At 46.6% G+C, this 13,174-nt stretch overlaps 2 protein-coding genes across 2 annotated transcripts; both read right to left on the reverse strand.

Moving 5' to 3' along the window:
• Nucleotides 1-8,285: 8,285 nt before the first annotated feature.
• On the reverse strand, nt 8,286-9,368 carry N7520_009704 (ankyrin repeat domain-containing protein; the record flags this gene model as incomplete). The annotated part of the gene is made up of 1 exon (XM_057143638.1): nt 8,286-9,368. One exon carries the CDS (start codon nt 9,366-9,368, stop codon nt 8,286-8,288), a length of 1,083 nt encoding a protein of 360 aa, XP_056992926.1.
• Nucleotides 9,369-12,217: 2,849 nt separating this feature from the next.
• On the reverse strand, nt 12,218-12,715 carry N7520_009705 (uncharacterized protein; the record flags this gene model as incomplete). Its single annotated transcript, XM_057143639.1, has 1 exon — nt 12,218-12,715. The coding sequence occupies one exon, from the start codon at nt 12,713-12,715 to the stop codon at nt 12,218-12,220; it is 498 nt and encodes a 165-aa protein (XP_056992927.1).
• Nucleotides 12,716-13,174: the final 459 nt, after the last annotated feature.

Raw genomic sequence — 13,174 nt, forward strand, 5'->3', positions numbered from 1 at the left:
CCCGGCGCTCGAAGTGTGCTCGAAGGCATGTCCTACTGGGCACTAAATCAGTGACTGGATCAGGAAATGAATTCTGACTCACTTTTCCAGGTACCGGGCTGACAGTTGAACCACTCTAGTATTGACCTGAGGTGGTTGATGAATTGAGCTGGTTGCAAGTACGGTGTTCAGCGCATTTTCAATTGTATTGGGCTGGCCGGGACACAGCTGCAAAGGATGAATCGCTCGTGTTGTCGTGATGAGAAAGAGACGCAAAATGGGTCGACTTGGTGGCCAGGCTCATAGGTGTTGACGTGCGGGATATGGTGATGCGGTTGAGACTCGTGACCCTGGCCCTAGCTGATAGACGCGAGCGATGACGAATCACCAACGGGCAACGGAGCTGGATGATGGCATCCGTCGTGAGCTGTATGGTCTGTATCAGTGACTAACGAGCACCGGGACCGAAGATCAAAGGCGAGGAACTCATATTGGCCAGGGGCCTGCAAAAGCAGACGGGACCCTTTCACAAAAATGCAATGCTCAAGCTGTAGGCTCGCACGCATGTCGTCCCGTCCATCTTGTTGCGACGACAAGCGCCGCGTTAAAGAATCTGGCCCCAACCAATTCTGGTACACCATGCAGGAGGGTTCGAATGATGTTTTTGCCCAATGGTGGCATCCGGCCGTGAATGGCAACATGCGCACGGTGGATAGAGATGTTCAACGCGCTGTGGAGGCAGAAGATGGCAAGCTACCGAAGGAGACATCTCGCGCATTTCTCAGAGGCAGGATGGACGCAATGCTTGGGCGATTGTGACGTAAAGTATTTCGTCTCAGGATTTGACCAAGGGTCGCTTCTCACTTGTCGCATGACTGCAGGGGGTTGGCGCTGTCGCTGGTCCTGCAGAAACAGGACGAACGATATGCCTGCGATCTGCTGTTGCAAGACAGTCGCATGTCTCTCCGAAAGGTTACTGTCGTCGAAAGCGATGACTCTCCATCATTGGTGATGAAGGCTTCCACCAGATTTGACAGGGGCAGAGGACAGCCACCGCAGAAAGCGATAAGCCCTGTGGTAGATCTGAATGCTCCGTGGTCATCTTCTTGGAGTGGTCCATGGCGATTGACATCCGTTCTCAGAAAGCAAAATCTGAGCATCATCGAATCGACCTCCGGCAGCCTTCTTACTCATACCCTCCTCAGGTGTGGAAGTCAGACCCATTGTGGATGAGTCCCTCGATACCCAGGCTCATCAGACTGGAGTTTCATCACCTCAGTAAGGACCGCATGTTGTTGGTCGTTATATTGTTTGCACGGCTGATTCAGCTTCCCAATGATGTGGATTAGAAGCTGGTGTTCTCAGTCGGTATCAGTGGGTAAGGCGAAAGACTGAACTGATCGGGCAATTTAGACCACGTCGACCTTTGATACCATCTTCAAAGAGATACACATCGCTTCATGGCGAGAGTGGCACGATGCAAGACACGCCCGACGCTTGTTGGCTCTTCCAGCATCTTGGCTAGTGGCCCTGCGAGATGGTTAGCATGTCTCTGATAATGAGGGTTCACTCACGGCCTTTTTCTCCAATCTCACCCTGCACCTACAGAGACAAGTCTCAACTCCCAATCGACCCAACGCATCTTCTGTCTTGCAGCTCCATGAGGTCGGTTCGGCTCATGTGTCCTCCAGCCAAAATCATGGCCGACTATCAATTGGTGGTGATGGGGTAGAAGCACGGAGCAGACGTACCTAGTCAACGGATGTTCAGCCGCACGAGACCTGTGACCGCGATGACGTGCACAAGTGGCCTTGCTTGAGACACTATATCAGGACATTGAACTATTCAGGATGACGGCGACATGTGCATAGAAGGGCTAGAGAATGGCGGTGTTCAATACTCGGAGGTCTGGCTTATGATCGCCGAAGGCATTGTTCAAGAAGCACTTGTCAGCAGAGAACCACAGTCCGGGCTCATGACTCACATCAAGAGCTTGAGCCTGAGGCGTGACTCAGTTATCGGTGTTGCTGACAGGTAGTGGTATAGTGTCTGAAATTCTGACTTGGATCCGTCTATTGACACGACTTGGCTGGTCGTCATGTTGGTTGTTTCAGCAGTGGCCGATGGTATGGGCTGACGGGGAACTTACCTGCAGGCCGCCTCACTTGCACTTTTGTGGTCAACAACCTAGCCAGAAGTTACGTTATTAGCTCCACTCGACAAGACATATGGACACAGCACTCACCAAAGGGTTCTCGCTAGTCAAGGCTCAGGCCCTGGCTCGCAGGCACGAAGACGGGTACAGTGGAGTGAACCACTAGTGGGTAGAGGGGGCCAGATGACTCGGTGGCTTCTGTGTGCACCGAGGATGTCAGTCACAGCGAATGCTGAGGGTCAAGGAGAAGGGACTCATGATTCTGTTGCATGGTAATTCGTCAGATACAATAAGGAAGATACTTTTTTCGACAGAGAACCGAGGAAGGAAGCCATATTTATAGGTATTTTGACTGGCCTTGTTACCGCCTGCTTTGTACTGCCACGGTGAAGTCTTTCTGTCTGTTGCTTTTTGAGGGCATTGTTTTCGGGGGCATCGAAGTTGGCTGTGCAATGTCAGGCCTGTTGAACCTCATCTTGCTGAGGTGACGGGCACGGCAGAAGTCAACAGGCAGGTGAAAAGTGGACGGTCATCTTCAGGGTGGATTCTAGAATGAAATTGTTTTCGAAAATTTTGATTTTTAAACAAAAAAAAAAAATGAAAAAGAAAAAAAAAAATTCAATTTAATTATTATTTTTCTAGAGGGCGTTGATCAACGATTAACGTCTCAACAACCCGATTCTCAACAGCTGGACATCGTGGGCAGCAAACATCGCTCGACTGCCTCAGCATGCACCTTCATCACCATCATTTGAACTTCAGCATTGGCTGTTAATTCAAAACAGAGGCCGATGAGCATGCTATGCTCTGAGTAAGTCGCCTCATTTGTTGATCATCGAATATTCAGGGTCTAAGCCATCGCCCACTCGAAACATTTCCACTGAGTGTACTGCAGCCATGTCACATTGACTGTAGTACTACGGCTCTTACTTTGACTTGTGGCAATTTCACATCGATGATTCACACTATGAGCCGGACTTGGGCCGATGCTATTTATCGCATCCAGGGAGTCTCCATCACTGAGGCTAGAAATACTGACCTGAGTGGTCAAGGTGCGTCAAACGACTGCAATCTTATACCTGATGTCTGTCTATGCTGCTAACCGGGACTGAAATCATCAGAATATAGAAATGCAATTCGCGCAATTTGCACACTGTCTGTTTGTACTGTACAGGCATGGCAATCGAAAACCAGAGTCGCGAACGTATCAAGCAAGACAAGGAAAGACAGATAATATGAATGCCAAAAGCGCTTGAAGGGCAAATATCTCCCAGGTGCATTCACAAGCTTCCGGAAATACTTGGTCTCTCCCATATGGAGAGTTGAGCTGTCTGAAACCCCAGCAAACCTCAGCCACCGCGGATTCCCGTATTCCATGCTCATATTGGCACGGAGAGGTGACTGCAGGTAAATTGGAGGCTTTGACAACACCTTGCCAGCACAAGCCATTTTGGAAAAAAGACATTTCAAGAACGACGGCGGACCACAGAGGCTCATAACCATTTAATGCTGGGTGAGGGTAGATTGATGATGATGATGATGATGAATTCATTTGCCCGATGTAGCTCGCTCTATATAAATGCTGCTATGCGGGAGTGCTGTCGGGCCCGCCGACAGCGGAAAGGTGGCGACCAGCCCATTGGTGACCTCACGAAGCTCAAAATGCGAGCTTCTTGCTGGTCCCATCGAATGTAGAAACAAAACAACAAACTAACCCCCATCCCGGTGATATGAAATGCCCTGTGTGATGAAACGTCCACCAGGTACCTGCACTTTCGAGCTCAGTCACTCCCAATTCACATATTGAATAATGTCAGAGGCGAGCAGAAACAATAGTTACCTGAATCATTATTCGATAGCTGTTTTCAAACCACGATCACAAAGGGTTAGAGTGGCGAATTACAAGACGACACACACTACTAGAAAATCCGCTGTTTACTACTATGACGCTAAAATCATCCACATAAACGCTAGAGATGGATAGGAAGGACAGACGTCCATTATTTCGCCTACCCAGCCACCTCTATGGGTCTTTATACCATCAAAATCATGTTGCATGAAAGGTCATCGATTTTGGTGACACTCTTGGCAGCAGAAAGGTACATAAGACAAAAGTACTGAAAAGGCGAATACTCCGGAAGAAAACAACCATGTAACTTGCTGTATGAAAAATACTAGTGCCGCAAAAACGGAATTGCCGACCCACAACCCTCTCCGCAAGTAGAAGATGGCCTACGTTAAGGAAACACAACTCTAGTAGGAGTACTTGAGGACCGCCACTATCTTTCTATTGGATGTTTTAAGATGTTCTAGGCCATATGTAGACAAAAGTGGGTCAAGAATTTAGAAGAACCAAAGAGAATGAAGCGGTGAAACCAAGTTCGAGCGGACCTGTATCAATGGCCTATGATAAACTTTCTGCTTAAAAAAAAAGGCATTAATTTTGTTTTTTTGTTACACTTTCTGGGCAAACTATATGCACAATTTCTTGGCTGTTAATCGTATTGAGTCTATTTGTAAGTGCTATCACACTATGCACTGCGTGCTGGCAATGCATGAGTTTAACAACATAGAAACAGAAATGACGTAGCTCTATCTGGGATTTACAAATTGTACCCTTGAGGAAAAGTGAGTAGTAAAGTTTCAAGACAATGGGCGTGTTTGTGCGAGGCTTGTTCGTGTTTTGGCCCCTAGATCTATCTACTCTTGTCAAAGTCGGCAGAATCGCCATAATCTGCACCGAGGCTAGGCTCATAGCAAGGTCGATCCTTCTTTTTTTGTTGGTCAGTGAAGTATCGTAAAATCAAGGATTGAGTCCCAAGAAGCTGTATTTAGGGCTTCACACGAATCGGAATAGATGAGAATTTTCGGCCCATTTAAGTCGCGAATTTTCGTTGAATTGTATTTTTGGCGGCAGTTCCCGTCATTTTTCACTTCACACAATCGCTTGGCAACGTCAGATTCAAGCCGACCTCAGCTAATATTCAGAAATCTGAAGCCTTCTAAAGGTATTTTATGATACGAATAAAGACAATTCGGAAAAAGTCGAATACGATTAAGCAAAAATTTTATTCTCGTGCAGCCCTAGCTCTATTGTAGATATTTGAAAGACTATGACAGCCTCGCATATCTCCCTTTCAAGCCAATGTACTCCTTCAGCCAGCGACTTTGCAATTGATGGACTGGCAGCCTCTTTGATATGCTCATCTGCCGATTTATGACGTATGTCGCTCCCCTCCATCCCAACCTGGAACATGGAGTAAACCCACTCCCAAGTATAGGATATCTGAAGCATGTGATAGATAATTTACAAGATGGTAATATCTTATGTAGCTTGAATAAAGTTGAAGTTGAATGTATCACATTTGCTGTCCCAAATTGGTGCAACCCCTCTCGACCATTGCCGACATTTCTTGTGGATCTGTTTGGCTTATGCACGAGCTGCCTGCTCGACTCATCTGCCTCTATAAGGACCCGAGTACTTTGAACTGGACAATTGTGCCGATAAAGTAAAGCCGATCGACTGCGACGCCACGCTATTTTAAGAACCCAACGAGCGTAAATTTTCAATTGCCTTCAGAAGGCTGCCACGTACATCAGACAAGGATCGCGCTAAATGCGCATACTGTACCAAATGCCGGAAATGTAACATTATTGCATGAGTTAAGCTCAACAAAAAAGAATATAAAGGAAACAAAGGCCGAAGAAACTGCATTGTTTTCATCTGAATCTTAATCTTTTTGGCATCCCACTCGCAACATAACATGATGGCTGCTAGCCCACCAGAGTCAACCACCGAACGAACGAATCTGATAGAGAGACAAAAACCAGAAAATCATTGTACCAAACTTACTTTCCCTTTTCCCTGGCTGGCGCTGTGAAGTCAACCCCCATATCCATGCCACGGAAAAGGACTACAGCTCTTGGCTAAATACGCATGTTCTACGCTGTTCCCATTATTGGATCCACTTTCGCTCATTTTTCCCACTAGTCTCGAATTGAGCGAAAAGAGCAAAACTTTCCTCAGAAAGTGGAATTTCGTCATGGTGCAAGCGGTCTTCTATCCTGGGGCCTCGCAAGAAAGATTACTGGTCTTGTCTAAGTTTATGTGCTGGGTAAGCTAAATTTAGGCCTCCGCTTCCTTGTGCACGCTGATTTAACCAGTAGATCCTAGTGGGCTATCTGGGATGATGGTATTATACTACCTGCTTTCGTTCGAACTCTTTTCCTAATATGTTTACCAGAAGTCGACCCGGGCGGTCAGCTTGCCAATGACAGAACAGGCGCTCTAGAATCCTGTCGACAACTTGGTAAATGTGTCGAAACGGACGCTAGTAAGATTATAAGACTGAAGAAAAGATTGCCCGCACCCGGCGGGTAAGATTTAATAATACTATTATGATGTTATCGGTGAACTCTCAACGGAATATAGATAAACATTTCGAGGGTACTAGTGTTAATTAGCAGGACGGAGAGAAAAAACTACTAGCGTGGGCCCATCTTTTTGATTGTGGCAAGACGATCCGGCTTCAGATAGCTATTAATTACATAGATAATAGCGGATCTCTTCCCTCTAGCACTAACAAGGGAGGAGGATCATCTGTGACCAAGCGAATGCTCACTAAACGAGACGCTCAGATTGATGATGAGTATACCTTTGGGCATAACCCAGTCTGGAGAGATGCATATCGTGTCATGCGAAATCCTGGGCCTCCGTGCCGCCATAAAGGGCAATACTGCTGATAAGACCTAGAGGGCAAGAAGCATTATAGCTTGAGGACGCAACATTTAAAGGACCTCATTAGATATGTGGAGGAAGGTGGATTCCTCGACTCTCATGATAGTATTCCCGACAACTTTCGTTAGCAGCTTTACAAGGAGGAAAAAAGCGACTCAAAAAGAAAAAAAGTTCGGATAACCATTCAAGCCATTCCATATATCCTCCGATCAACATTGACAACAACATCCTACCGGCCAGCTCTTGTCAAATACTATTGTCTACTTTGCCTTTCCATGAAGCTAGTCTTAATAGACCTCACTCTATTGAACCATTAAATATCCCCGGGTTTCTTGATGTGGCTGTGAATGAATATACGGAATGGTAGCAGTCACGGGTAAATAACAAGACATTTAGAGATTAAATCAACAAAGCACGCAATATGAACCTTAAGTACTGTCTCAATCTGATGCAGATTCATGAGGATCAAGACCCGAGTTTCTTCGTTACGCATGCTGTACAGTAAAGATAGGAGCTGCCCGACGGTTCGTGGGTGACATCAGCCCCTAGGTGAAATATCGTGGAGAAATCGCTTACCACGAATAATTGTAAATAGAATTCATGAATAGATGTTATAGTAGCACAATGATCTTAAATGTGCTTGGTTTCACACAAGCTCCGCTTGGCAGTTCAGTCCAAATGGAGCATTAGTTGTGCTTACGTCGAAAGGCTGGCCTAGAAAGCTGGCCTGATTCAGGAAATCTTACATCACTATCCATAACGTAATTCACCAGCGGCCGAGGCACAACACCAATTCTTGACAATTCAAACTAGCATATTTCAGCCGAAATAACATGGAATTCAATATCGAAGCTGTTCCACTTATAGACTTACTTTGTAGCTCGATTCGTTCCATTTTTGGCAGGAGGAAATCTTGAATACAAAGTTCAGAAAGAATTGTGTGGGTCAAAAGCAGATGGACTTCACTAGAGAACTCTTCTGATGCACTTTTGAAGGATAAAGGAAGAAGCTGATAAACTGGGAGACAAAGCTTTAAGTACTCGTCTTAGGTACCTGAGAACAAAACAAGGCCAAGGCTTCGCGGTCAACTTGTCATCAACCCGTGATCAGGAATGCAGTCAGGCGCGCTCAATTGCTTCATATCACGAACACGATGATAATGAAGAGTACTATCACCGGGATGTGAGGAAGTGAAAATGACAAGGAGGTTTAACATCAAATCTGGGCCACAAAGCTATGGAAACTAACCATATAGTCATTAATTATTCCTTTTACTCTTCTCATGCAAAGTAGAATGGGTAGCGCCTTGAAAAGGGCCACCTAGGAATGAGAATGTTGATTATATTATTATAATGCGTACCATGCTGAATGTAGCGCCTTGCCTAGCACTTGAAATCTAGAATTGTAGCTCAATTAGACCCACCTCACCGCAAAAAAACGCTTCTGCCTCTTCAGTCGACCGTGCCTGCGCAACAGATATACAACTTTTGAACGCCCGCCATGCTCTGCCCACCAAAGCAGTGTCCGCCTGCGGTCATTTAATATATTGATATTAATATCAGGATGTTTCAGCAATGATTTGGTCAGCCAGAAATACCCATTGGATACGGCAAAGAAAATGGCAGTCCATTCTTGAGGACCAGGGGCATTGATATCAACCATGGTTCCTTGTCGAAGAAGAAGAGAGACTACTGGGGGACGATTCAGGATAACAGCTACTTGGAGCGGGGTAGTTCCAGTAGGGCTTTGTTGGTTGATTTTGATTGACCTCAGACGAAGGAGAGCCTCCACCGCGTGAAAGTTGCCGGCGCGGCATGCAGACCAAAGCAGAGGCATTACCTGTCTAGTCCACGGGTTTATGAGGATTTCCGGCTGTTTCAATAACAGTTCAAGAATCTGGAAAACGTGCTTTTCAGCAGCTCGGGCCAATGGCGTCACCCCATATCTATCAGCGTCGTTCAATCTCAAATACCTTTGGCTGAGAAGTAATTTCACGAGATCATGGTGACCACGATTAACAGCGTGCCACAAGGCTGTACGCCCTTGGGATTCGAATACATTCACATCAAGTTCCGGATGTAGGAGAAGAGCATCGACGATGAGGATAGATTGCTGGTGATTGAGCTTTTTCACAGCGAAAAGGAGAGACGCATCATCGTTAGAGCTCTGATGATTAATGATTCCTGCGTGTCGTACCAGCATCTGGGTGGCGATATGATCCCCTTCAAGAACCGCAAGTTGCAATGGCGTCCACCCGAGATTGTCTTCGTTATTGACAGCTCGAGGGTTACGATGCTTCAGCGCGTACACTATGGCAGAAAATCCGTCCGAGCATCGGTCATTGACATCAATCTCTTGGAATTCAAGAATCCGCTCAACTGTAGCAGTATTTCCGCCGGCACGAAAGAGTGGTGGGAATTTATCGGAGATGAGGCACAAAAAGAGCCCCTCGGTGAAAATATAATTGGTTCCACGACAGACCAGGCATAGATACATAATGTGCTCTTTTTGAAGGAAGCCGCAAATCCAGTGCAAGAGCTCTGTTGGAAGTTCTGAAGCATTATAGTGTAATTTTGCCGTGTTGGATTGTGTTCGGGGAATGAATCCAGCAGATAGCGGAATTGATCGCCGGGGGCCTCACAGCGCCGTGTGTGCTTTCCCTTATATGCACATTGTAGCCTATCATACTCAATTTTTGAAAGAATTCATCGTCTAAGGTTCCAAGACCAGGTCTCACAAAAAGAACCCGCGTAGAATCAAAGTGTCACGGTCCCCAGGACACCCCACACGGATCCCTGAAAGCAGAAATATGTCCCTGAGATCTTTATCGAGCGTTCTAGGAGCGCTACAGCTCCCAGGAATGGTTTAGGGGATCCTAGCACCGACCATGCTGTAAATGGGGCGGGGATTCCCGGCTCTGGGAAGGATCTCTAAGTGTATTCGCCAAAACACATGCCACATGGCGTACATGGAGCTACAGTAATCACATATTCGAACTTCCGCCCGTGTCTCAGAGCTAACTCCTTTCATGAAGAATCCTATGTAGCACTGGCGATGGGCTATGCACACACTGAGTCACTAGTCCAAGGGAGTATCACTCGTACACTAGCAGTGCGGAACGGCGAGGAGAGTTTATCGCAGCGAGCAGTATTTCGATTTATTATTGAGATAACCGGCGCGTAGGCTAAAGGCTTTTGTGAGCGCCGGCTTGGCCTGTTACTCGAGCGCACGATGCCAGCGACGGTGTAATCTCGCACCAGCGCTTCGGAACGCTGCTTGCAGGCTTATCGACATTCGGCTCCGGGAGGAGATAGTAGCGCATATCAGTGACTTGCATTCTAGTCGTATTTGTGTCGACTGGTGGGCTGCGGCTGTTGGCATCTCACGAACCCACCGAGGCTAGGTATGCGGAGATGTGCTATCGTTCGAAGTGGCGGGATCTTAAATGCGCTGTGACCTGACTATGTCGTTAAGAGAAAGCCGGTTTCCAATAATTGCCTAAATATGAGCGTTAGCTCGCAAACAAGGAAGGGGGTAGCATATTGGTTCGGCGGGTCAAGCACAGTGGGCCATAGAGGCAAGACACAATTGAATTGATTGAAACCCCTGTGAGATTTGTTTTCATGGATTAACGAGGATGCTGTGAGAATCGTGCTCATATATAGCTCTGAAAACCGCGCGTAGAGGTTTGAAGACACCCGCACGTTCTAGGCTGAGGTGTTTAGGTCGCATCGGCAACGCGCCCAGTCACAATGCACGTGTTTAGATAGTGCCTCCGCAGACCATAGGATCAATGTGCGTTTCTCTTAGCTATAATTAGCAAGTCTGGCTGTTTCTTTGTCTCTGAATTCGTGGTAAAGTCTGTGTTCTATGCGGTCCTTGTGGAGGGAAGACTATAGACGAATCTTCTGTGCAAACAACCCTGGCATTGTTCTCAATAAAGATGTCTACCGTTGATCGTAGCTAGGTCCCGGCGTGATCGCGACTCGGCAAAGGAAAGCGCTTGACGCATACCAAGACTCACAATGTGAGACGACCAATTCCCAAAACAATGGGATCGGCTTGGGCTTCAGATTTACGGTCAGTGCTGAAAGAGAAATGATGGTGGTAATAGTCCACATCGCTGGCAGTGAAGTGGCGATCGCGTTCCACATTGTTCTACAATTGTTGAAAGTTACGGTTGGTGATTCAACGTTGGACCGTGAACGAGTTATGGTGAACCAATTTGTGCTTCGACGAAATTTTGCGCAAAGACTTGACACGGCGTGGCTCTGGAAAGGGTTTCCCGTAGAATCACCGGCCTGCAGTCGATTGTTGCTCAGACTATCACTTCAGTAAAGGAATTGGTTCAACAGGCCTCACTTTGCACAGGTATCTTCAATGCCCCTCAACCTTGGCCACAGACAGACAAGACTAGACTGCTGCAATATGAAGCAGGCGGCAATAAGACATACTGAAAAGTCTATAAATACCGCCTCTTCCCCAGCAGTTTGTCGAACTAAATCACTGGCTTGCCGTATTAGGTGGATGCTCTCGAACAAAGAAGCCATTAGATGCTCTCTTGCAGCAGACTCATGATAAGTTCCCCCAGCTTGGATTTTCTCCGAGTCTTTTCCGGTACAGTACTGACACGAAAAATACACACCCCATTCATCCAAGTCAGCCAGCTTTCTTACGTATTGACGTTTTGTCCTATTTTGGACTATGCCTGCCAGCCAGGATGAAGGTTACAAGTCCAGACTAGGCACCGAACTCTCCCGTACGCATGCACGCCATTATAAGCCTCGATCAAGTGAGCTTATCCAATATCAATCATCACTAGCTTCTTTGATCATTAGAATCCAAGCGAGTGTTCCTGCGACAGGTATGTCCCTTGTCAGCCTGATAGAATCTAAGTCTGTGCTGGAATACCATATGCTACGAACATTATACACTCGCCTGCCAGCCACCCTCTACCGCTAGCCAAAGTGCCAGAGTCACTTATGAGCCACCAGAATATGTGAGCCAAAAGCCTTTTCTCTGATCGAAGTACGACCGAGCGGGCGTTGACTGGCAGCAAGTTCGGTGTTAAACTGGAATCTTAGCGGCAGAGTTTGATAAAAACCCACGTGCACAATATTTCGAAGCAACGGACTTGCTGATTTGTCTATTTGGCCGTGATTTCCCAAGTACAAGTTCCTAACCTTGTCTGTCACCTTTCCAGGAGTTGACCCTGCGTTACTGAAAATCTAGGATTGAATACATGTTAGTCCATTTTGAAAGTGCTACAAGCCTGCTAGAGTTCGCATCTCAAGCGGGTCAAGAGCACTGACTTACATAATAGTAACTTCAATTGACCGGGAGGACTACACAGAGTCAATGTCAAAAGTAAACACGGCGTCGTAAATCAGGCTTTGTGAACCCTCGTCTATGTCTACCCCTAACCCAATATTCCATTCGTGGCGCCCAGGCTTAATCGAATCTTCGATTTTTCCAATCTCCCTCTTAACGTTCGTGCCTGATGCTGTCCCAGAGTTTGAAACAAGTAATTCCCCAATCAAGTGCGCGTCCACACTCCAGAGGTAATTAGATGGTCGATACCAGGAAATTTTCCAATACTGCACGTCATCAATGTAGGTGAAGAGTTCGGCATTCCCACTATCAGGGTTCACCCAGAGACAATGGCGGAATTTCATCCATTGTTGTTTGTCTGGACTGTATCGCTCGATAGATTCAGTGCAGTAATCTTCACGCGGCTTGCGGCTTGTCAAATCAAAACCTGCAAGTGCTGGGGATGGTATTGGACTGGCAAAGACCGGACACATGAAAGCCACAATCAAAACAAAGAGTCTGTATGGCAACATATTGACGGCGGGTAGAGGTAGGAAGCAGAATGATAGTAAAGTATCGTAGTGTCAAAGCTAGTGTGACGGGCTAAGATATGATGCTCACCGCCCCTGAGGGGAACAGGGGCAGTTTATATAGACTCAGGGCGACTTCTTCTCAAAAGGACATAGCAGTCACTGTTACACAAATCGCTAATAGCTCTCTGTGATTTGTCAGGTGGCACAGAGTTTGATGATCCAGGAATGAAATCGAGGAGGGAATCGACATGGAATGTGAGAAGGATCGACGGGGGAAATAAGGGGATCGGCATGAGACTAGGGAAGGGTCGAGAATGGAAAGTAAGGGAGTCATCACGAGACCCGGGAGGGATCGACGAGGAAAGTATTACTCCCGTTCGGAATGCTTTGATTCTGCAAGTATTGGAAAGGACTTTATATTATTTGCGCTATTGATCTTCGGTTTCATGACTGATTCTG

Source organism: Penicillium odoratum (genome assembly GCF_028828045.1).
Source record: "Penicillium odoratum strain IBT 22623 chromosome Unknown utg000006l_segment0_segment0, whole genome shotgun sequence".
Classification (NCBI taxonomy): Eukaryota; Fungi; Ascomycota; class Eurotiomycetes; order Eurotiales; family Aspergillaceae; genus Penicillium; species Penicillium odoratum.